The sequence below is a fragment of the Paramacrobiotus metropolitanus genome, unplaced genomic scaffold (genome assembly GCF_019649055.1).
Source record: "Paramacrobiotus metropolitanus isolate TYO unplaced genomic scaffold, Prichtersi_v1.0 Parri_scaffold0000084, whole genome shotgun sequence".
Taxonomy (NCBI): domain Eukaryota; kingdom Metazoa; phylum Tardigrada; class Eutardigrada; order Parachela; family Macrobiotidae; genus Paramacrobiotus; species Paramacrobiotus metropolitanus.
In genome coordinates, this window is record NW_026570304.1 from 280,384 (window position 1) to 303,346 (window position 22,963).

Sequence of the window (22,963 nt, forward strand, 5' to 3'; positions counted from 1 at the left end):
AAAACCTAAATAAGCAAACAAATTTTGTTTTTAACAACCTGCCAGATGCAGAGTACGTTTGATTGTAAATTTAGATGATAACTATGCCGAAATACAGATATACGCAAAGTTAAGTTTACATTTTTATGTCACTATGTACCGGTAATTGTTGTTCTGATAACTATTTATCTTTAGAAAATCATATTCTCCAATTTGATATTCTCATATCTCACAATAAATGTCCGAAAAACTGTAAACACGGCTGAAACACCCTCTGTAATCGAAACAGAGGCATGGAATTATGGAAGCCGTCTCGGAAGCGCGGCCCAAATTCTGGTAACCACAGAAAAACTGGTTGCAGTTTAAAGCTTTTAATATCGATAACCGCAAAAGAAAGAAATTGATGAAATTCACGGAGAACGAAATTTACCGGAAAAATGGATGAGGTCAACGGTGTGCCATTTATACTTTTACAGCCTGAATACGAAATGTGCCAGTTCAAGTCTGGTAAATCTAACTGGTAAATCAGCGGGGTACATATGTACTGTACACATACACGAAAAAATGCATCAGATTTCGCGGACAACTCAAAAACAACACAACAACTTCTAAAAGCAGAAAACGAACGTAGAATTGATTTTCCCGTTAAAAGAAAGAAACAAAAACGGTAAAAGTTGAAATACAGAATGTTTATCTGCAATTTTTTGGGCACATGGCAAATTAACTATGCGCACTAAAATTTTGGGGCGCATAGCACTTTCGTAAATAATATTAAGATACTATTAAGATACTAATATTTAAGCTGAAAGCTTCCAGTTAATAGTTTCAGACTTATAATGTGGACCAGCTGTAACCAGCTTTAAAATAAACCGCTGCCACGGCCCGGCCTGGCAGTGGCAGTATTTACATAATGCTGTACGTACCTATGTATGCAGTATGCTGGTGGACCTGTGGTTGACTTTCGAATATTCGTAATACTAATTATTAGCTTCCTTTTCTCCTTTTTCTAAGTTGTTTGACGGTGTTAGGAAACGTCGGAATCGATTATCCTTCATCGTTTTTTCATTCATACAACTTATAACTAAGAATGCACATATACGAAGATACGGAACGTTCTGTTGACGACTGGAATTCTGTGGATGTGGAAATAGATGGCCAGCTGCAGCATGGCCATGTCATCGGCCTGGAAGAGAAGCCACGGAACGGTAACACTCCGCTGCGTCTGATTGTCGATTTCGGGGGCCCGTCACAACAGGCGGTACTGGTGGAATACGGGAAGATCTGGGACTGTTCCGCACATCGATCCACGCGTGTGCACGAGGGAGATGAAGTGGAGGTGCTGCTGCACGAGGGCCGGGATCGTCCTTGGAAATGGTATCGCGGGAAAATGCTGATTCGAAGGTTCAACCAGTTGTATCATATGGCGCTGGTGGAGGTGATGGTGAATGGACAGTCTCGTCGCGAACTGCTTCCCTGGCAACAGATTCGCGATCGAGCGGGAGAAGCAGTTAAGCCTCAACCCATTGCAGCGGGCCATTTCGTTATGCGGACGTGCAGCGTGCCTAACGGTTTCTGGACTCTCCAGCCGTCCGTCGCTTCATGGCTGCTACGCAGAATGCAGTTCCACTTGCATCTGCAGTTTGTCAAGGTTCTCAGCCAGGAGATGCACTGTTTGATGGTGCGACGGCGTCCGGAGGGGCCTCTGCGGGACGAAGATGTGGTAAAGCAGTTGCTGCTACAGTAAACTCAACGTTTTGCCTTGGACTTTTTGTTAGAAATGTCTTTTGCTGTAGGCCGCCAACTTCGAATTTGCGAGAATGGAGTTCGGGGGGAGTGTGTTTTGTGGAAAACGGCCCAAGACAATCGAAGAGTGGGATGGTGAGCGGAAGCGGGAAAAGCCGTTATGTCTCGAGGAAGGCGATTTGCCGTTGTCGCTGAATGTGCTGAAGGAGGTCTTCCTCTCCCTGGACACCATCGATCAGCAGCGCTGCCGCCGCACCTGTCAGCTGTGGGAAACGATGCTGTCGTCTTTGGATGTGCGCTCCGTTGTGCGTGTCTCAGTGCAGAATCCCAGCGAATCAGCAGCGGTGATGTGGGATCGGAACTATTTTCTGTACGCCTGCATCTTCAAGCTCATCACGCCGGCCACCCGCACCGTCTCTATTCGCGGGGCCATGCCGCCCTCCCGTCATCGATGGAACCTGCGCGTGGCCAATGAATCCGTAAGCCTGATTAAGAAGGTCTTGGGCGGCGCTGGCTTGCGCCTAGACCGCCTCATCATGGATCAGCGATCGATGAAGATCGCATACGACTATCCATGGACACGGCTTTCCTTTGAAGTCTTCGCGCACCTGTCCAAGCTTTTGTCGTGCTGCGATCACGTGATTTTGAAAAGTTATGTGTTCGCACTTTCGGACGAAAATCGCGCGCCCTTGATGGAGTTCCGTATTCCCGCTGCCGTCTTCACCCGGGAGCCGATCGATCACGCGCAGATTGCGGACATGCTGGAGCAGCATCTGAGCTATGAAGGGCCTCCGATAGATGTGCAGCACATTGCGCAGTGCCTGGCCAGTCGGATCGATATGTCCCACAAAGCCAACAATGTCAAAAAGGTACGACATGCTGATATTTGCCTTAGAAATATCTCGCAACGGCTGTCTTGCCGTTGTGTTGTTGACACTGCTGGGTCATTCGGCAGATTCTGGAACGCTACCAATCCGGCGATCCGCGTCCGTCCGCATATTATCGAAAACACCCGTGGACGCTGAACAACGTGGCCGGCGTGGACGTGGCCAAGCTGAACCGAATGTGTCTGTACGCGTTATGGCGCTACATACAGGACTGGGGCCCGGCATTCGCGCATGACAACGCACGAACTGAGCCGTTCATGGAGCTAAGCTATATAGAACTCGATTCCTTATCCAGCCCCTCCGAGCCCGACGATTTCTGATCCTACGAGGACGAGGAATGAAAAGAGGCTACAGTTTCCGAAGATGCCAGCTGCAAAAAAGATTCAGTTATTTCTACTATTCTTAATGGAATGTCTAGAAATTTTTTCAGCAAAATCACTCGCTGGCTTCGCGCGAAACTAAGTACTTGTTGTAATTTTTTAAGCGGCAACCAGTATTCGTTTATTTTATAGCTAGCCAGCCGCACGGGTCTAATAATTAATGATAATATCGTTTCGCTGTTGTGCCCGGTTTGGTAGATTACGACACGTTCTGTTCACCTCATTGCATTAGATTTTTTATGAATAATTAAAAACTACCGTCAGTTATTTGGTAAACTACGGAATAGACGTGGGAATAGTGAAATGACTCGTTTGTACTGCCCTTAGCCAAACTATGATGTGGACTGTAGTGACAATAGTGTTTTGTTGTGAAATGTAGAGGCAATAGCGTTTGCCAAAAAGGCCTTTTCAGCCTATATCCAAATATATGTTGGTATGACGATGTATAAATACCGTTTTCAAGAATCAGGATTATTTGTATATATGTAAAGCATAAGAAAGTTCAGAGTCAGTCAAAACGGCTTTTGCACACACGCTGGGCTAATAATTGTCCGCTGTTTCAGAAATCGAACAGATCGTGACTGTTGTGCTTTTTCAAAGAGCACCTTACAAAAAAAGAGCATAAAATAATAGAACTGCAGTACTGCAGTTTCCCACTTCACATAAATGTTGTGCATAAATTCTGATTATGATTAAGAAAACAATTTAAATGAAGCATTCCAAAGGAATCCAAGCGACCACGAGAGGAAGCAATCGACGAAGTGTGTTAATTGGTTTTCGCGCTTCCCCACAGATACTGGAATATCAGAGCATTGACACGCGGTGCTCAAGTGCTTACATGCGATGCCTGACCGGGGTAAGGCAGCGGGTGGTGCAACTCGGACTGGATCGAGTATGTACCGTGAATTTGCAGCCGGTGCGCCCTGAACTGAATTTGATAATGTCAATATAATGCGTCGTGTTACTTGATGCGTTCCATCACGTATGTTTTGTAGCAGTTGTAATAAGCGATTTTGCCGGCAGAATCCTGCTGTTCCGGGCGCTTGATGGCCGGCGAGGAAGTTATGCCGAGCAGTGGAGACCCTGCTTCAACAGCAGTGCTAAACTGCCCTCAAGCCAGTGGTCAATTTGACTGCTTTAGCACTGTGCGTGGAGACAAAGTGGGACACATGTGCTTCTGTCTGTTGTGCTGCGTGTTGTGTCTGTTACTTTGAAATGTGAATTTTCAGCAAAATTTTCAGTACAGTAATAACAGTAGTTTTCCGTTTATCACGGTCAACGTTTGGCTTCTTAAGTGAATAGGTACGATATCAGCGCCAGTGCCAGGCTGCCAGTTATTGCTATTGGAATCGTTTTGATTGCAGCCTGGTTCCCTTGCACTTTGCGCGGAAGCAGCGGTGATTAGGAATTTAACACGCAACATTCATGCTCTTGCGGTGGTCGACTGGATTATATTGTTGTTCCTGGATTCGGCTGATCCTCCGCAGAATCACAGACAGCGACGTGTGGTGTGATTTGTTGTGTCCATTGTCCGAGCCATCGCGTTCGTTTTTTGCAGCGTGCGTTTCTTCGCTCTCCCGAATCCGAATTATCCACGTTTAAGATTTTAAATTTCCGCGTACGCCCATAATCGGGAACCAATAGAAAATGGGAAGTTACTACTTTATGCCGGCATGAAGGCTTTAAAGTCTGTAAAATAAAATTAAGTTGCAAGATGACTCTACGGTAATTTACCTAATACCGTACAAACATACCTGAGCCGACGGTGAACAAACTGCACACACATATTTACTGGCCGCTTCGAGAATGGTCACGAAGGCAACTGCGATCCCGAAAGCTGTTACATATTCAATAGGAAAATCTGTTAGACTTATGGTTAGTTGCCTTCTGTTAGACTTATGGAAAATCTGAATTATGAAGTTTTATTCTGAGAAATTTTGCACATTTTCTTGATCTTCAGTAACCGCTTGTCAAACGGCATATCACACAAGGAGTGCGTACCGGCATATCACACAATCATATGTTTTTGTCGAACGTGGAGATTCGAGAAAAGTTTAAATTTGTCCTGCGTTTGTACAGATTGTACCACCCGGCTCAAGAAACACCATGGTGTAACGTACACATCATGCATTCTCAAATTTGAATTTTCGATTATTACATAACATCTTACATAGTAGATACATGTACTTGAATTTCTGATCTTTATAATACCGAAGTGATCCAATGTGCATTTACACGATCACTATTCACTGGTAGGTGGCGTTGCCGTCAATCCGATACCGGTAACGTCAACCCGTTCCAGAAGGCCAGTGTCAGAACGCCGGCAGAATTTTCTGCCGACCGAATTTTTGTGTGGTCAAAACGCCGGCCGAATATCCTGCCGGCAGAATTTCGGGTGGTCAAAACGCTAGCAGAATTTCTTCCATGTAAATTTTTTTATGGAAATGCAAAATTAGGTAGAAAATCATCGCATTGTCATCACTGAAAGTAAAAAAAAAACGGTTTGCTTGAAAACAATCTTTTTCAGTTAGAATGAGTACTTCAACGCAATATCGAATACGCGATATTTATTGAAAGTTTACCGACGAGTGTTAATTCGTCTTTCATCCAAATTTCTACACTCGACCAGCGAGAGAACGATAAAGCCACAACTGCGAAAATCGTTCGGATCTTGTTTTGCAATTTATGACGCAAGGAAGCGCACTTCCGTACTAGAGCATGGCCAGTTGGAGTCGGATTAGCGTCCTTGTACGTGACGGCATGATGCCGTGATCGTGCGGCGGAGCGACCAACACCTATGCACATTCGCACTCAGAGCTTATCAGAATCGGTGATCTCCGGGATGATGGCTCCTGGCGGCAGCTGTCGAGATTGCCGGGACCCTTGTGTTTCCCCTGGTGTATGCCAAGTTCTGACTGTAACAGACAAGGCTGCTGGCGTTCGGTCCGCAACTGCTTTGTCAAACGTTTTTGTGTTGCGTTTGTTTGTGTAGCGTATGTGCAAGGATATTGTACTTGTATATGTAAAAGTTTTGGTTAACGGAAGCCTGTTTGTTCCGTATTTAATTCGAACAATGGCAACGAACCGGAAGATAATGGTCAGGGTTCCAAAATGGAGGAGAAGCAATGGATCCCTAAGTCGAGGAACACTTTTTCCACTCTTGCAGTATGATCGCTCTTGGCCTCTTGCAGTGTGATCTGTTTTACGAATGAATGCTTTTGTACTTTGTAGAGTCCTTCCACCGAATCTATTACTTTTTCCTTCGGAAACACAGAGGGCTGTTATTACTATACAGCAGCATGTATTGAATTAGGTGACAAAAACCTGCGGTTAGCACTATGGAGGTGAAGCAGAATCGAGTCCACCCAAGTAAAATTTGGCATGTATTACAGTACGACGTGTTATATATGGGGTTAACTAAACCAATAAATATGTAGGAATTGATTGTGGGTTTATAACTGTTTCTTACTAATCGCAAAAAGCGTTACGTGTTGGCTCGCTTATTAACTTTACCGACTCGCTTACTAATTTTACCGAAGTAGTTTGTACTTAGCAACATTACAGAACTTCCGGCTCTGTATCTTACAGAACTCTTTTAAAGTGCGTGTCGAGTAGTACTAATAGCCGTTTAACTCATACGAATCTCATGAACCGTCCAAATAAACTGATAAGTTTACTTGGATTATTATGAAGTTGTATGTTACTTATCACGTATTGCGAATAGGAATAATTAATACGACATTTACGCTGGCCAGTCAGTATGAGAACTGAGTACAAAACAGCAGGAATACGGCTACCACAAACAACTGTTATTTTGTGACCACCCCTTATCTCTGATTGGACGCCCGAGTTAAAGTGTTCTGTATCTAAAAGGAACTCTCCTGGCTCCGTTACGATACACCAAGTCAAAATTATTTTTTGATGTGGATGCTCAGCCCCCGTACGTCGAAAGTCCTGTTTTTAGTTTTGAGGGCGTAATAAGCGGGAATTTAATTGTTTCTATTGAAACAATATTCCAGTTCTGCTTGTTAATGGAAGTTTGCGCCGGGGCGCTAACTTTGTTTAACGCGGTAAGAGAAACGCCGGCCAGCCTGATTTCTCGTTTATGCAGGGCATTAATGGACAATTGCTTGGACTTCGCACGGACCTGATGACTGCCTCCTCTCTATCTCCGTGGAATGCGGAATCGTCCTGTTTACCAGCGGATCGTCTGCCTGCCCTTTGTCGTTGCAGTGGATCCCGCGCTCGCCTGTCCATCGCCAGTTATGCCTGTCCAGTCCTCTGATTGCCTCTCCGTCCCTTTCACTGGCAGCGGGAGTTAACCTATTTACCTGATAGCATTTCGCGAAAAGATTGTTCATGTGCGTTGGGTGATGGCTGTCATTTCATTCGGTTTGCACGCGTGTCGGATTGAATAATTTCTGCAACAGTTAGCGCTTGAATGTGACCTTTCAACTACTGGGAGTTAAACTACTAGAAGTTATCTCATCCATTGCGTGGGATTGATCGCGAGTGCATCTGATATTCAACATCACAATGTCGGGAAGACGGGGCAGAAGAACCAACGCCAACGCTCCCCAACCACCGGCAAAGCGACCAGCAAGGGGACGTCCACGGGCGCAGATGATTCTCAACTCTGGCGAATTTCCTGCTAACAGCAACGCCACGGTAAGCACGGGAAGCACAGTCAGCATCGATGCCCAGGTTACCGCGGCCAGACAGCATTTGGAGTCACTGCTGGCACAGAGGAGCCCGGAGGTACAGCTTTTACCGGGTCCTCCCACGCCTCCAACGGCCGTCCAGTCCCAGCCAACGGAAACCGCCATGCTTATTCAGTTGATGCTCTCCCAGCAGAATCATCTCACCCAGCTAACACAAAAGGTCAACGATCTCTCCCCATCGACGTCCGCGGGCACAAGCGCAGGAGCCACAAACAGTAAGAAACCACCACCGTTGCCGGCTGGGTTTCCTCTTGTTAGTGATAAATGTCTGGAAGAACTGTATGACCTTACGGTTAACGTCGATTTAGACAAGCTGCTGCGGGCGAATAGCATTATGTCACCAATCCAGGGCGAAGCTAAGATCGAGATTAGAGATAGTGATTTCGTACTATCTGATTCTAAACCGCGAAAGGTCACGATTACATCATTTACATTGTGGTGCGAAGCGTTCATTGTTTTTCGTCGTGTACGTAGTCATTATCATCCTGAGCTTAGAGATCCGTTAGATTCATACCAGGCTACCATCACCGACCTGGCGGGCACGTACACGGCTGCGGTGTGGCTAGAGTACGATAAAACCTTCCGTGCCGGCCGCACCCGCGACACAAGCCATGACGACTGGTACCGGCTTGACCGAAACCTACTGGACCGCTGCGTCGCTCGCCTCCCACATCGTGCACATCTCCAGCTATGCCGCGAGTGCGTGATCGCGGACCATACCGAGCAGGACTGTGCCAAGAAGCTCCAATTCCCAGCACAAGGTCGACAGGACATCAAGGCGGATCGGCCCTTTCGACACATCCCGCCAGACCTGTGCAGAAACTGGAATAACGGGAGATGCACCAGAGGAGCTAACTGTCCCTACAGCCACAAGTGCGCAGTATGCCGCGCCACTGACCACCCCGTCGCCGAACACGATGCAGCTCAGCATAAGCATGGCAACGGTCACAATGCCAAACCCGGAAGTGACCACACCGGTCTCCGTCGAGAGACTCGCTGAGTTATTGGTACACAATACTGATCGCGAAACTGTTTGTTTCCTCTTGCAGGGCTTTAGGTTTGGTTTCGCGGTCGGCTACTTGGGCCCGCAGTTTCGCCGTTTTACTAGCAATGCCCGTTCAGCATTAGATGATCCGCAGGTTATAGCGTCGATGATTGCCAAAGAAGTGCAGGCAAACCATGCGAGAGGCCCGTTTCCTACTGAGCCCTTTCTGCAATTTGTGACCAACCCACTAGGACTGCGCCCGAAGCGGCCTTTAGGACACCGCGTCATTATGGATCTGTCACAACCGTTTGGATGCAGTGTCAACGACTACATCCAAAAAGATAAGTACTCATTAAAATATGTGGGTGTAGACGATGCGGTTGAACTGGTAATGCGGCAGGGAAGGGGATCGCTTATGGCAAAAATCGACGTTGAAAGTGCCTTCAGAATTTTACCGGTTAGGCAAGAGGATTGGCATTTGCTAGGATATCAGTGGGAGGGGAAGTTTTACTACGATATAGTCATTTCATTCGGTCTTCGGTCGGGTCCATACCTTTTCGATAAATTTGCTGGTGTACTTGAGTGGATTTTTAAGACGTGTACAGGCAGTGATGCGTTCCTACATTTCCTCGATGATTTTTTCATGTGTGGGAAACCAGCAAGCACAGCGTGCGAGCGGATGGTAAAGCAAGTGCAAGCAGTCTGTACGTATCTAGGTGTGCCGATAAACGATAAAAAGTTAGTTGGACCGGCTACGGTGGTTGAGTTTCTTGGCATAATCATCGACAGTAACAACTTTACATTGTCAGTATCGCATGACAGGCTGCAAGAGTTAACAGCACTCCTCAATAACTTTGCAGCTTGTAAGCAGTGCACAAAGCGGGAACTTTTGAGTCTGATTGGAAAGCTGTCGTTTGTTACAAAGTGTATTCCAGCAAGCCGGATATTTTTGAGGCGCATGATTGAGCTAAGTTGCAAAGTTCATCGGCTGCACTATAAAATCACATTAACAGACGGGTTCCGACGTGACATTGCATGGTGGAGAGAATTCCTGCCCGTATGGAATGGTACCGCTGGGTTTGTACAGCCGCAATGGGAGCCGGCAAGTGCACTGCATTTGTATACCGACGCAGCGGGTTCGATTGGTTATGGGGGAGTTTTGGAAAATGAGTGGTTTCAGGGACTTTGGCCAGCTTGGGTGACTGAATTAAAACCCTCGATAACATTCCTTGAGATGTATCCTATATATATCGCCTGTGCCATATGGGGTCATCAGTTGTACGGTAAACGCATATTAATTCACAGTGACAATAGCGGCACGGTGCAAGCATGGTCAGCAAGTAAATGTCGAAACCCAGCCGTAATGGAAATTTTGCGCAGAATTCATTTTATTACAGCTCAGTGCAATTTTGTCATCAAAGTCACGCATATCGCCGGTGTTAATAACAACATTGCTGATGCGTTGTCTCGGTTTCAGACACAACGTTTTCGGGAGCTGCAACCGACAGCCAACAGAAATGGCATAACACCACCGGATCTGCTTACCCGATTGCGGCCGTTTCTAACGGGGCAAGAACCGCCCATACCGCTGTCAGCGCCGGTGACCTCTTCGCAGCCGGAGTGGCACCTTCTACCCGAAGAGCTTACGCTAATGGAGAGCACAGTTTCGAGCAGTTCTGCAGAATGACCAGGAAAGATCCATGGCCAGCCACCCCGCAGACAGTAGAAGAATATGTAGCGCACCTGTTCAACCGGAAGTGTTCACCATCAACAATCACAGTGTACCTGTCAGCAGTAGCAAGGCGTCACCTGTCGCAGCAGCTGACCGATCCAACTACCAATCCCAGGCTGAAGCATATCGTGGAGGGTGCCCGTCGCTTGAGCAGCAGAAAGTCAGATCAACGGTTGCCGGTAACGCCTGACCTCCTGCAACGCTTATCCACTCGACTGCATTTAGCTGCCCCTACCTGCTACGATCAACACATGGTTTGGGCCGCTTTTACGATGGCGCAGCATTTCCTCCTCCGTGCTTCGGAACTGACATCACCATCGCCAACCACATTCGAAGCATCCGCTACACTCCTTCTGCAGGATGTGCGTTGGGACACGATCACACTACAGCTGACGATTAAGCGGTCCAAAACGGATCAGCACCAAAACGGGATCACCTTGTCTCTGACGTCCAACGCCGCGCCGGCAGTACACAGCGCCTGCGTCACTTACGGGCGACAGCGCCAGCAGCAGCGGCCGCCTAATCTACCGTTCTTCATTTTCGGCAGCGGCCGATATTTGACCCGCACAGACCTGTCACAAGCGCTTAAGAGAACTCTCCCGGAAGGAGAGGACCCTCGGCGCTATTCATCGCACAGTTTCCGCATCGGCGGAGCTACAGCAGCTGCCACCGGCGGCTGTTCGCCGGAAGCCATACGCGAACTTGGACGATGGAAATCGTCCGCGTTCAAGCGTTACATCCGCCCGCAAAGTCTGCGCGTACCATCATGTTTGGGGCACTTCCTCACTCGCGCAGCTCTCTCGCAATGGTACGCACAGAACCGCACCGGAAGGTGCACTCATACATCCTGACCACGAATCAGGATCCATCACCTGGCCACGAATCAGGTGCCGTAAAACCTCCCTGGCCACGTATCAGGGAGCAGCTATTCACCTGGCCACGCATCAGGTGTCCCACTCCACGCATACGCTCCTTCCGGTGGTCGAGCATGTTCTGACGTTTCCACGAGACTCCGCGGCCGAGCTGAGGCTGGCCACATGCCCCAACACAATCGCCGGCGTCTCTCTTATTATGTCGTTAATGGAAGTTTGCGCCGGGGCGCTAATTTTGTTTAACGCGGTAAGAGAAACGCCGGCCAGCCTGATTTCTCGTTTATGCAGGGCATTAATGGACAATTGCTTGGACTTCGCACGGACCTGATGACTGCCTCCTCTCTATCTCCGTGGAATGCGGAATCGTCCTGTTTACCAGCGGATCGTCTGCCTGCCCTTTGTCGTTGCAGTGGATCCCGCGCTCGCCTGTCCATCGCCAGTTATGCCTGTCCAGTCCTCTGATTGCCTCTCCGTCCCTTTCACTGGCAGCGGGAGTTAACCTATTTACCTGATAGCATTTCGCGAAAAGATTGTTCATGTGCGTTGGGTGATGGCTGTCATTTCATTCGGTTTGCACGCGTGTCGGATTGAATAATTTCTGCAACAGTTAGCGCTTGAATGTGACCTTTCAACTACTGGGAGTTACCCGCCTTCCCACCCTTTTTTAGCATCATGGTTCTACTGCTTAAACTTCCGCATTGGTACTTTGTAAAATTTTGAATAAAGGCCAGTTCTCACTTCCTCACTCGCGCAGCTCTCTCGCAATGGTACGCACAGAACCGCACCGGAAGGTGCACTCATACATCCTGACCACGAATCAGGATCCATCACCTGGCCACGAATCAGGTGCCGTAAAACCTCCCTGGCCACGTATCAGGGAGCAGCTATTCACCTGGCCACGCATCAGGTGTCCCACTCCACGCATACGCTCCTTCCGGTGGTCGAGCATGTTCTGACGTTTCCACGAGACTCCGCGGCCCAGCTGAGGCTGGCCACATGCCCCAACACAATCGCCGGCGTCTCTCTTATTATGTCGTTAACTGTTTTTAGCTGCCTAAGACTGTGCATGTTTCATGATGTTTGAATTTGTATCGATGGCAACTTCGCCATAGCCGTCAGCGCAGAGCTGCGAGGAATGATAAATTCCACCTCACCGTACTTCACGTGCGAGGTTGTCTTTCGCTTTTTCACTAGTCATTTGATTTCTTCAACATACCACAACTTTGAAATGTCAGTAAAACAGAAAGGGAACGGCTGCAAAATTGAAATGAAAAATACATGAATTGTTGACAAATTCGGCTACAGTAACTGGGCACTGTTTGACGTTAATGGTCTCGTTGCTCTGTAACGCTCTATAAGATTCAGTGCTGTACCATTGGTAGATTCACTTTTACAGAACTTCCGGTACTTTATGTTACAGAACTCATTTAAAGTGCGTGTCGAGTAGTACTATTATTCTTAAGCAACAGTGTTTGCAACACCCAGCTAGGATACTGATTCAAAAATGCTTGGCAGAAACCGGTATATTGATACTGTCACTATCGACTAATGATTCCAATATCGGTAACGAATCCCATCGCCTGTGACTTACAAAAACGCCCCTACGGACGTTTCTGCAGCGCTTTTTTACGATTTTTACCAAAAGCAATAATCTTTTGATCATATCGGTGAGATGACCACCGGCCAATGTATACGGCTACCGTGCATATGTGCGCATCCCTTTAAAAAAACATCACCGTGCACATTTGCATTTTATGGCGTTGACCGACGCACCGAAACCACGAGCTACATGAGGCGTGAGTAAAAAAGGCCGCCGTGCATGTGTGCATTCGGTTACACAAACCGCCGCGCATATGTGCATTTGGTGGCGGTGCGCCGGTGACCGACGCACAGACACCACAATTTGCATTATCCTCGAACATAGAAGACCTTCGCTACGCTTCGGTCGATAATAATGTTGTATGTATGTTGGCAGCCTTATACAATTTGCTAACCTGTACAGTGTGCATCTAAAAGCTTTCTCGGAGGCCTGCATACTCAATTCAATTAGAAAACAGCAGCAACATCGATATCAAACGTACTGCACTCTGTAAAATAATATGGCTTGGGCTAATGCCACATCAGTTCACATCAAAACACTATTGTCACTACAGTCCACATCACGATTTGGCTAATGGCACTACAAAGGGTCATTTGACTTTTTTTTCGTATGCACAACAGTTCGCTAATGGCACTACTACAGTCAATTGACCACGTGTTTCAGTTTCATAAACTACAAAACGCTAACGACACTACATAAATGATTCAGAAAATATTTACAGCGGAAACGTTAACATAGTAGGTGCTGCAGCCTTTGGCATTTCACGGTTAGTGTAGTAAACGTTTCTGTCTTGTAACGCTGCAGAGCTGTTGTAAATTTACTGTAAGAACCGAATGTTGCACCCTCATAAACAGAATCGTGTTCTCGCGCAGCGGCGGGTTCTGAAAGGTTACTGTCATCCACTTCACTGCCATCCGTTTCAACGTCAGATTCGTAATCATCGCTAGTGTCGGAAATATGGCTCTTGTCTACATACGCATGATCTATATCCGAATCGTAACCGTCAAATTCTTCAAAATTTGCCATGTATTACAGCTGTATTGCAAATTACTGCAGAAGTTTAACTAATTTAAAACTATTATTTCTGAATATCTATTAACCGTGACTCCTTGCTTGTTTAGCCAGTTCGTTAAGGACAAGCAAGTCACTGTAAAACTACAACAAATTGCAACTTAGCAACTTCTGCACCAAGTTGATTAGTGCATCCAGTACACCCCGTACATTAAATACAAAAGTACATGTACACAGCTTTAATGCATGGCTGCATGTAAACAGTGTAATGTAGTAGCATTAGTGCAATGTAGTGCAAGTGTAATAGAGTCAATTGATTATAGTTGTAGTGCTATTAGCGTTTTCTAGTTTTTCATAAAAAAAGTCAAATGACTCTTTTGTAGTGCCATTAGCCAAATTGTGATGTGGACTGTAGTGACAATAGTGTTTTGATGTGAACTGTAGTGGCAATAGCGTTCGCCAAATAATATTGTCACTTGTCAGGTCAGTTCGTAACGCCTACGTGAAGCTACCCAAGCATGAGGCTACAACTAAATTATTCCTCACTGGGCTACAATGCAGTACTGCGCGGTGCGCATACGGCCCCGGGTAGCTGTCAACAAGGGTTACGAAATGAAATGGTACTGAAAAGTACAACACCCTAATTTACAATTATCTACACAGTGGACCGTTGGTGTGCTTGCCGGCAGAGGAAAGGTCTGTCAACCAAAAATACGATGGGAGAGCTGCACAGGTTCAGGTTGCACGATACGATGACAGACTTTATATCTGCGAACCACTTTTCTACCGGTGGCTCCCATTCTTTTGTTGGACTCTTTCGTGAGAAACATCAGTTGCTGTGTTTTCCGTATGCAGTGTGCCATCGCCCTTCTGTACTTGGCAAGGTGACCGGTTTCCCATCAGGTGGCTAAAGCAAAACAATACGTCCGACCACATACTTTGACTCCCTAATAGCATCCGCCATCAAATAGGAAATGTAATAAGATATGTACGTACCATAATAATCTGATGGCATTTTCCGCAAAAAATTACCAGACTGCGCTCGGAGGACGAGAAACCTAATGGCATGCAAAGAACTGTTTACTGCGCATACCAAATGAGGAGTTTAACCGGACTGCAACGTAGTACCTGTACTTAATACACTTCGAACAGATACTATGTAGGTATTACACAGCCGCATTAGTTTTGCTTGCAAATAAATAGTAAGTCACCTTACTCGCTCATATCATCTTTTGGGCTGGAAGAAAGCCAGAGAAGTGCAGTACGTAGCGATCCGGAATGCTTCCAGTTCTTCCAAGCCAAATAAAAAAAACTGTATCAGCAACGGAACTGACAACCTGGATTGCGGTACAATGCGGCATCGGCGTTATCCGTGCGATCTTAATTGTCTTATTGCTTATTGTAATAGTGCGACTGCGGACATTGCGTGCACCGATTCCGGACTGATAATCGCACATTCCCTGTTGATCGATTTCATATTTTGCACAATGGCCAAGCCTGTCAGCAATTTGCCCATATTATTTACACATACGCACTTTCCCCTGCTGCGGAATGATTGTGTATACCGCCGCGTGTTTCACGTACTGATTATCTATGCCGGCAACTAGAGCGCGGTCATTCTTGGTTTCAACCGCTTACCTAATCGCCATCGTGCTGCCGCACTTTTATACTCGTAAAACATCCCTTCGGTTCTGTCTATGCCTAATCGGGTTTACGTAAAATATTGCGTTCCTGTGCAATATTCCAACTTCAACGTGTGCGAGAAAGTGGAATGCGGGACTTTGCCCTCTGGCGTTTGTAGCTGGGTGTGCACTGCGCGGTGATGGCGTGACCTCTACCGTTGCCGGGGTATTTGCGACATATATACGTGCCCATGACGTTGTTGGGAGTGATGTACACTGGTTTATTTCTGCACCCACATTTCGCGCGCATCGGAAAAAATGCCGGCAGTGCGCGTCAGCGGGCTATCTTTACCCGGCGATTATCCATTGCTAAGGCGTTGTTTTTCACCTTTCCCTGGTACTTTATGAGCACGCGACCACCGCCGATCTTGACCATATTCTACGCTGGCTGGTGGCGGAGTGAAGGGCGGCGGCTGTTGTATACATGAACCACGCTGGTGCGGGGATATGCGGCGAGTCCGGCGCGCTGCGAAGCTGTAACGCTTCTTGAAACTAAGCTTGCTTTATGCGTTCATGTGCGAGCCGGACAACACCACCGATGTGGCACCTCTTACCCACAAATGTTGCAAAATGTTCTTACACAATATGATGTTTCTCTGTCTGCACGCACACCAAAACAGGCAATATGAATTATTGCGATAAAAACGAAATTTTACAAATGTCCTACTAATAAATATTCTTCCATTTAGAATGGTTCGAACAGCGGGACAGCTGGGTATAGACTTTTCCCAGCAGTGCCCCACCGTCCTGCATAAAGAAATCTTGGGCCCACTTTGGACGTTCTTCTGGCGATAGCTACCTGATGTGAACCCGGTGACCTTTCCAAATAGATCAGGGCGATTACACCGTGCGAACGAGACAGCACAGACACTGATGTTCTCAGGAATGCGCCCCAGAAAAGAGTGGGAGCTACCGATAAACAAGTGGATCTCCGATATGAAGTCTGTCACGTGACAAACTTCATATCGCGGACCACTTGTCTACCGGTGCACTGTATCCTGCCACCGGCGCAGCTCCCGTGTTTCTGGTTAACAGACCGTTCCTTTGCCGGTAAACACATCAACTGCCCAGGCATCGTGCATCGCACTCGCACTGTTGACCAGTGAGCGCTTATATTACACACGTAATTACGTGCTTGTAATGCCATGCCCGGGTAACTTAACGAAGGCGTAGCGAGCGGAAATGGTAACTTTCAACCAGATTCCTGTTCATTCAGTTCGAATTGGGCACGCACCGAGCGATAAGCAAGCGTCACGACAATCCCGATAGCAGCCGCCACGGCGATTATCACGGAAACGGAAAGCACCGATTCCGATAAGACCAGCATGCAAATGTGCAAAGGTGTTGGTCGCTCCATCCAGCGATAATGCCGTCGAACAATAATGTGCAAGAAAGCTGATCCGACTCCGAGCGGCCGTAACCGTGTACGGAAATGCGCCTTCCATCCGTCATTAGTTGCAAAACAAGATTTCGTTTTCTCGCTAGGCGAAGGAGAAAGAATGATGAAACCGGCGACGAAAAACAGGTGCATTTATTTTTTAAAGTCGTGGCCATTTGAGAGCCATTTGAGAATTCCCTTTTGAGAATTCCCTTTTTATGTAGAGATTTCCCTTTTAATTGACAGCTATTATTTTGAGTGTACAAAACACGCGCCCCACCCGTCACATTTCCCCTTTCTTGGGTTGATTTGGCGACGCCAGTGGAGGACTACTCGCGTTACGCTACACTACCTACAGATTGGCTGTACTTGTACGTGTACCTTTGTGAGTCCCTATGCTACCTACATGTACCTATATGTGTCCCTACGCTACCTTCGTGTTCCTATATTTGTCCCTATGCTACATACCTACTGCTATGCCCTACGCACATTCACAGTAACAGACACAACACATACAGAGATAGACAGAACGAAATGCATCCCGCTTCGTCAGCGCATCGTTCTCATATCAACCACTCGCTTGAAGGCAGTTTCGCTCTGTAGGTAAAGCAAGGGCTCCTCTCATCAGCTAAATTCACCGCAGGCTGTCAAACGTGTCGGGTAGATCAGGATTCTGCCGGCGTGCACTGTTTGTTACAACATCTCCACGATGGACCGCACTCAAAGCATTATTACGGACATTATCAAATTAAACTCAGGGCACACCGGTTGGAAATTTCCGGTACCCGCTCCAGTTAGGTTGCACCACCGGTAGGCTCCGCTGCCTTTCCCCGATTGAGCATCGAAATATTCAAATTTAAGCACCGTGTGTAAATGCTTTCGTAATCTGGACTTTGTGGGAAAGTGCGAAGCCGGATTAAAACATTTTCTTGGTTTTCTTTTGTGATCTTTTGGGATGCGTTTTTAATGTCACGTTCAGGAGTTTTCTGCGCATCTGTCTTGGATAGGGCGCTTTTTAAAAAGGGACCGGAGACACGATCTATTCAGTTTTTTAAACAGCGGGTAAGTATCAGTCTAGCGTGTGAGCAGGAGCCGTTTTGCATTGACTATTGAGTATTGACATTAAAGTTTTCTTATGTTTCATAACTGAACAATATTGTTGAATATTTACATGATCATATCACTCTATATTTGGGTGCAGATTGGAAAGTAGTGGTGCAAAAGAAAAATATCGAATACCTATATGAAAATGTATACGGACATAATAGCTGAAAGATGCTGGTAAGTGGTGGCTAACACATACCGTCTGATACCAATATGGACTGATATTTTTATAATGGTACATATCAACGATGGTAATGGCAATAATGCCGGCAGCTGTCCGTGCTTCGTGGCTGGACCCGCACCAAACTGGACCCTAAGCGCGTCATAAACGAAGTTGGCTGTCGCCACCATCGATTTCTACCACGCCATGATCAACTCCCGTGCCGCCCGGGAAGCCGACCCTCGCTACGCCGGCCACCTCCTCATCGACCTCCACGGACAGTCGCACATCCACAAATTTCACCAAGACTAGTTACAGCCGCACCTCCGACGAGTTGCACCAATAGTCTCCGCACTGGCAAACACGTCAGGTAGCTCTAGCCAGTGGAAAAATCGGTCTGGGTCGGCACTTGGAGAACACTGCGTTAAAGGTCATGCCGGAACCCCGGGAAACGAGGGTCAACGGGCAGAAGTAGTTTGACGGGGGGTATACGGTGGAGGCGCATGCAAGGGTTAACAGCGATGTCATCCAGGTTGAGTTGGCGCGCAGTTTCAAGCTGGCGGAAGCGGAACAGTTCGACAAGAATGTGCAGAATCTGACCGAAGGACTGCTGCGGCACCTCCGTCAACATCACCCGGAAGCGCTGGCGTTGCGGTTCGAGTTTGATCGTTTTGTGGTGACCTTTCACTACTTTTTTTCACGCCTGCCTAACTTAATCTAAGTGTTGTTCTTGCATACAACACGCAGCTACGTTGTAAACATTTTAAAAAAGAAAATACTGCTTCCGATTCTAGGCATACAGAAAAAACTTCGTGTGAGGCAAAACGTGCTTGATATTACTGTGAGCGGGTCAACAGCAGAGCTGTCGAACGGGTCAAAAAGGAATGGCGATAGCATTGAAATTGCGCCGCCCTGCCCTTTAAGTGAGTGGCACGTTATGTCGGTACAAAAAGCGTCAAATAGAACTCTTCATTCGATTTCTGCTATCACTTAATTCCAGAGCCACAAGCCTGTACTGTATCTCGGCATACCGACAGGGTGGCTATTAAACATAATCCCTCAGTAAATTCGTTGTCCTAACTGAGGAATGCTCGGTAAACCTTCCAAACCACGCGGTCGCGACAGGACATCACACTAGAATACAGTTCCTGAGTTCCACGATATCGTTAATGGAAGTTTGCGCCGGTGCGCTAACTTTGTTTAACGCGGTAAGAGAAACGCCGGCCAGCCTGATTTCTCGTTAAAGCAGGGCATTAACGGACAGTTGCTTGGACTTCGCACGGACCTGATGACTACCTCCTCTCCATCTCCGTGGAATGCGGAATCGTCCTGTTTACCAGCGGATCGCCTGCCTGCCCTTTGTCGTTGCAGTTGATCCCGCGCTTGCCTGTCCATCGCCAGTTATGCCTGTCCAATCCTCTATTACCTCTCCGTCCCTTTCACTGGCAGCGGGAGTTAACCTATTTACTTTGATAGCATTTCGCGAAAGATTGTTCATGTGCGTTGGGTAATGGATGTCATTTCATTCGGTTTGCACGCGTGTCGGATTGAATAATTTTTGCAACAGTTAACGCTTGAATGTGACCTTTCAACTACTGGAAGTTACCCGCCTTCCCACCCTTTTTTAGCATCATGTTTATACTGTCTAAACTTCCGCATTGGTACTTTGTAAAATATTGATTAAAGGCTAGTTCTCACTCGCGCAGCTCTCTCGCAATGGTACGCACAGAACCGCGCCGGAAGGTGCACTCATACATCCTGACCACGAATCAGGTCCATCACCTGGCCACGAATCAGGTGCCGTAAAACCTCCCTGGCCACGTATCAGGGAGCAGCTATTCACCTGGCCACGCATCAGGTGTCCCACTCCACGCATACGCTCCTTCCGGTGGTCGAGCATGTTCTGACGTTTCCACGAGACTCCGCGGCCGATCTGAGGCTGGTCACATGCCCCAACACAATCGCCGGCGTTTCTCTTATTATGTCGTTAATAAGCCACCAACGAACGAAAAAAACTTGCCATCCATATTTAGGGAGCGTCTTTACAGCATCTTCTTTACACGCTCGACATGCGCGCCGGTATTTTCTACGATTTGCTTCGCATACTATAGCTTACAGCCGACGAACGTGCAGCTCATAGTACTGTAATAAGTTTACGAACAGAAATACGTTCGAACGAAATTTATTAAATCTCTTGTAATACAAAAATTCTAACTCGACATTTACCGGTGGAATAATATTTATTTCCCGGGAATATTAGTTATTTGCCATCTAAGTTAATCGCAAATAAATAATATTCCCGGTGGAATGCGAGGCATGTTGACTTGCCTGCCAGCTGCCGAAGAGCAATAAGCGAGAGAATTCGAAGCGCAACGTCGTTGGTACTTTGTTGGCCAAAAACACAGCCGGGTTCAAACTGGACACTCTCGTCATACGGAGCAACAGCTTGGTGTGCTCAACCCCGACCGAGCCACCGAGCAAAGGTTGTGAGCGAGCTGGAATTACTGCGCCTGACCGCTCATGTTAATTTTTGGGAATATTACACTGGTATCAGATCTGGATGGGATGCACGTGCACAGGGCCGTAGGGAGGTTATAGACGCACTGGGCACGCCTATCCCTCCTCGGCCAACTTTTGCAGGCAATTTGCGCCCGCATCGGGCGCACGGGCGCACCATTTCTGGGTTTCTTAAAGGGCGCAGCGGGCGCAATTAGCCATGCGCCCGTGGCTCAGACTAAACTTTGGCGTAATGTACCTTTGGCCACATGTATGGTAAAAAATAAACCAAACTAAGTATAAAAATAAAACTACCCGGCCGGTATTTAGGACAAAATAAAGTGGGCGCGTCTTTTTTTGCGTTTTTGGGTTTTTTTAAAAAAGTTTTGCGGGCGCAACGGGCGCAGGCACTGGACTTTGTGGGCGCATTAGGCGCAAATCAATACCCTACCCCATCCCGCGGATCTCGCTACGGCCCTGCACATGCACATTACTCGATGCATTTGTTCATAAAAAAATTAATGTTAAAAACCTTTGACGTCAAGTGTTCTGTCGAATGCGAAACATGAGAAAATGCATAAACATAAGAATCTGATGAAACCCGCAACTTTTCTAACCGAAATCATGCGCTAATAGATATGGCATTATTTGTGTATGCACGTTGCCGTAAATTCTTTTGCTGTAGCCCACACACTACGCCCAGCGCCCACCGGCATGCAACGCATTCAAAATCAATAACAATTTCCGGTGTCAGTATATAATGAACCTGGCAGGAAACAAAGATTGAACGATTGAATTACTGTCTTTTCCACTGCATTGTTTTAGCATGCTGCCCTTAGCCATGCACTCTTCTAGTGAATTATGTAGTATGATTTATTTAAAAATTGATTCAGAAAATAATAAATGGCATCTCAGCTTGCATATATTATCCGAGTGCTTCAACACAACTGCTGCTTATAGTTCCGCGTGTTTTTTCCTTTGTATGCGTACTGCGTTTTTGATTTGACCAGTAAAGTGACTTAAGTGAGACTACCACTGCTGACGTTTCAGGCTGTAATGTTATGACGCATCGGGAGCATGATGAAAAAGCGTAGTACAGTGACCGTAAATGTTGCGCAAGTATCACCGCGGGCTAGCAGTTTATTCCTCGGCAATGGATTTATTTTCAAATTAGAGAAACTGGTTTTTTTATGCCAGGTTGCATGAATGCTAATAAATGACCATAATTTTTGCGGTAAAAAAGGGTAAATATATATGCCTATTGCCTAATATTATCAGTAATTTGTCGTTAAATATACGGGATGAAATCAGTACAGACTGTTACGTGGGGCCTTATGGGCGCCCACGTACCTTCGACGGCGAAACAGCGGCGAACCCGGATTGAGGCTTTAATGCCGAAATCTAACTCGCGCACCGTGGCGCAGCAACACCAGACTAATGAGATCGGATCCTACAGCCAGCGCAGCTGTGCTGTAGGTCCGTCAAAACAGCAGCAATGTGTGGGATGGAAATCCCCAGAACAGCAAAACACAATGGCGAATGGCCAATCATGAAGGCGGAGCTATCGGCCTTCACATCCCTGTACTGTCCAACACTGAGCCCCTGCGAAGTGCATGAAAATGGCGGTATGCGCCGTAAATAAGAAAATGTATGAAGTCATGTCAGTATGCATGCAGTACAAGTAACATAAGATCAAATGAAAAAAAACACGGCGTAGTACAGGCCCGTCCCTGTACTACGTCCAATTGACTTTACTACCGGATACACGGTTCCACTTCGGGCGGCTTACGGTCCGGTTCGGTCAGTACAGGTCAGGTAAGGTGGTCCGGTCGGCTTATTCTTGTCGGCTCGAATCCGGTTCGGCTCAAGTCGGGTTCCGGGTCAGGTCGGCTCCGGTTCGGTCAGAGGTCGACCTATTGGGTCAACGCACTGTCGCAAAAGATCCAGGGTCCAACCGGGAAACAGGCAAGTTCCGAAGTTTCTTCAGTAGGGAAAGGTCACGTTCTGGGGAAATTTGGGCAGGGGTTTGGGGCATCGGTACGCTCGTGACCCTGCAAACACAAGAATACGCTGCTCCGGTGGGGAAAATCCACTGTTCCGTCCGGGGAAAGGTCGCCGTCCCAGGAAATACGGGCAGTGCTTTGGTGTGGGGAATTCTTCGGCGTGATGCTGGTGGTCGATCCGGCCGTGGGGATCGGAGTGGGTGCTGCTGGTCGCGGTGTATCCGTTCTGG

General features: G+C 47.2%; 1 protein-coding gene across 1 annotated transcript; it reads left to right on the forward strand.

The window, feature by feature from the left end:
- The first annotated feature begins 974 nt into the window (after window positions 1-974).
- Window positions 975-3,042, forward strand: LOC129595953 (uncharacterized). Its single transcript, XM_055493088.1, has 3 exons — window positions 975-1,699; window positions 1,773-2,591; window positions 2,678-3,042. Exons 1-3 carry the CDS (start codon window positions 1,067-1,069, stop codon window positions 2,927-2,929), a joined length of 1,704 nt encoding a protein of 567 aa, XP_055349063.1. The 5' UTR covers window positions 975-1,066; the 3' UTR covers window positions 2,930-3,042.
- The last annotated feature ends 19,921 nt before the right edge of the window (window positions 3,043-22,963 follow it).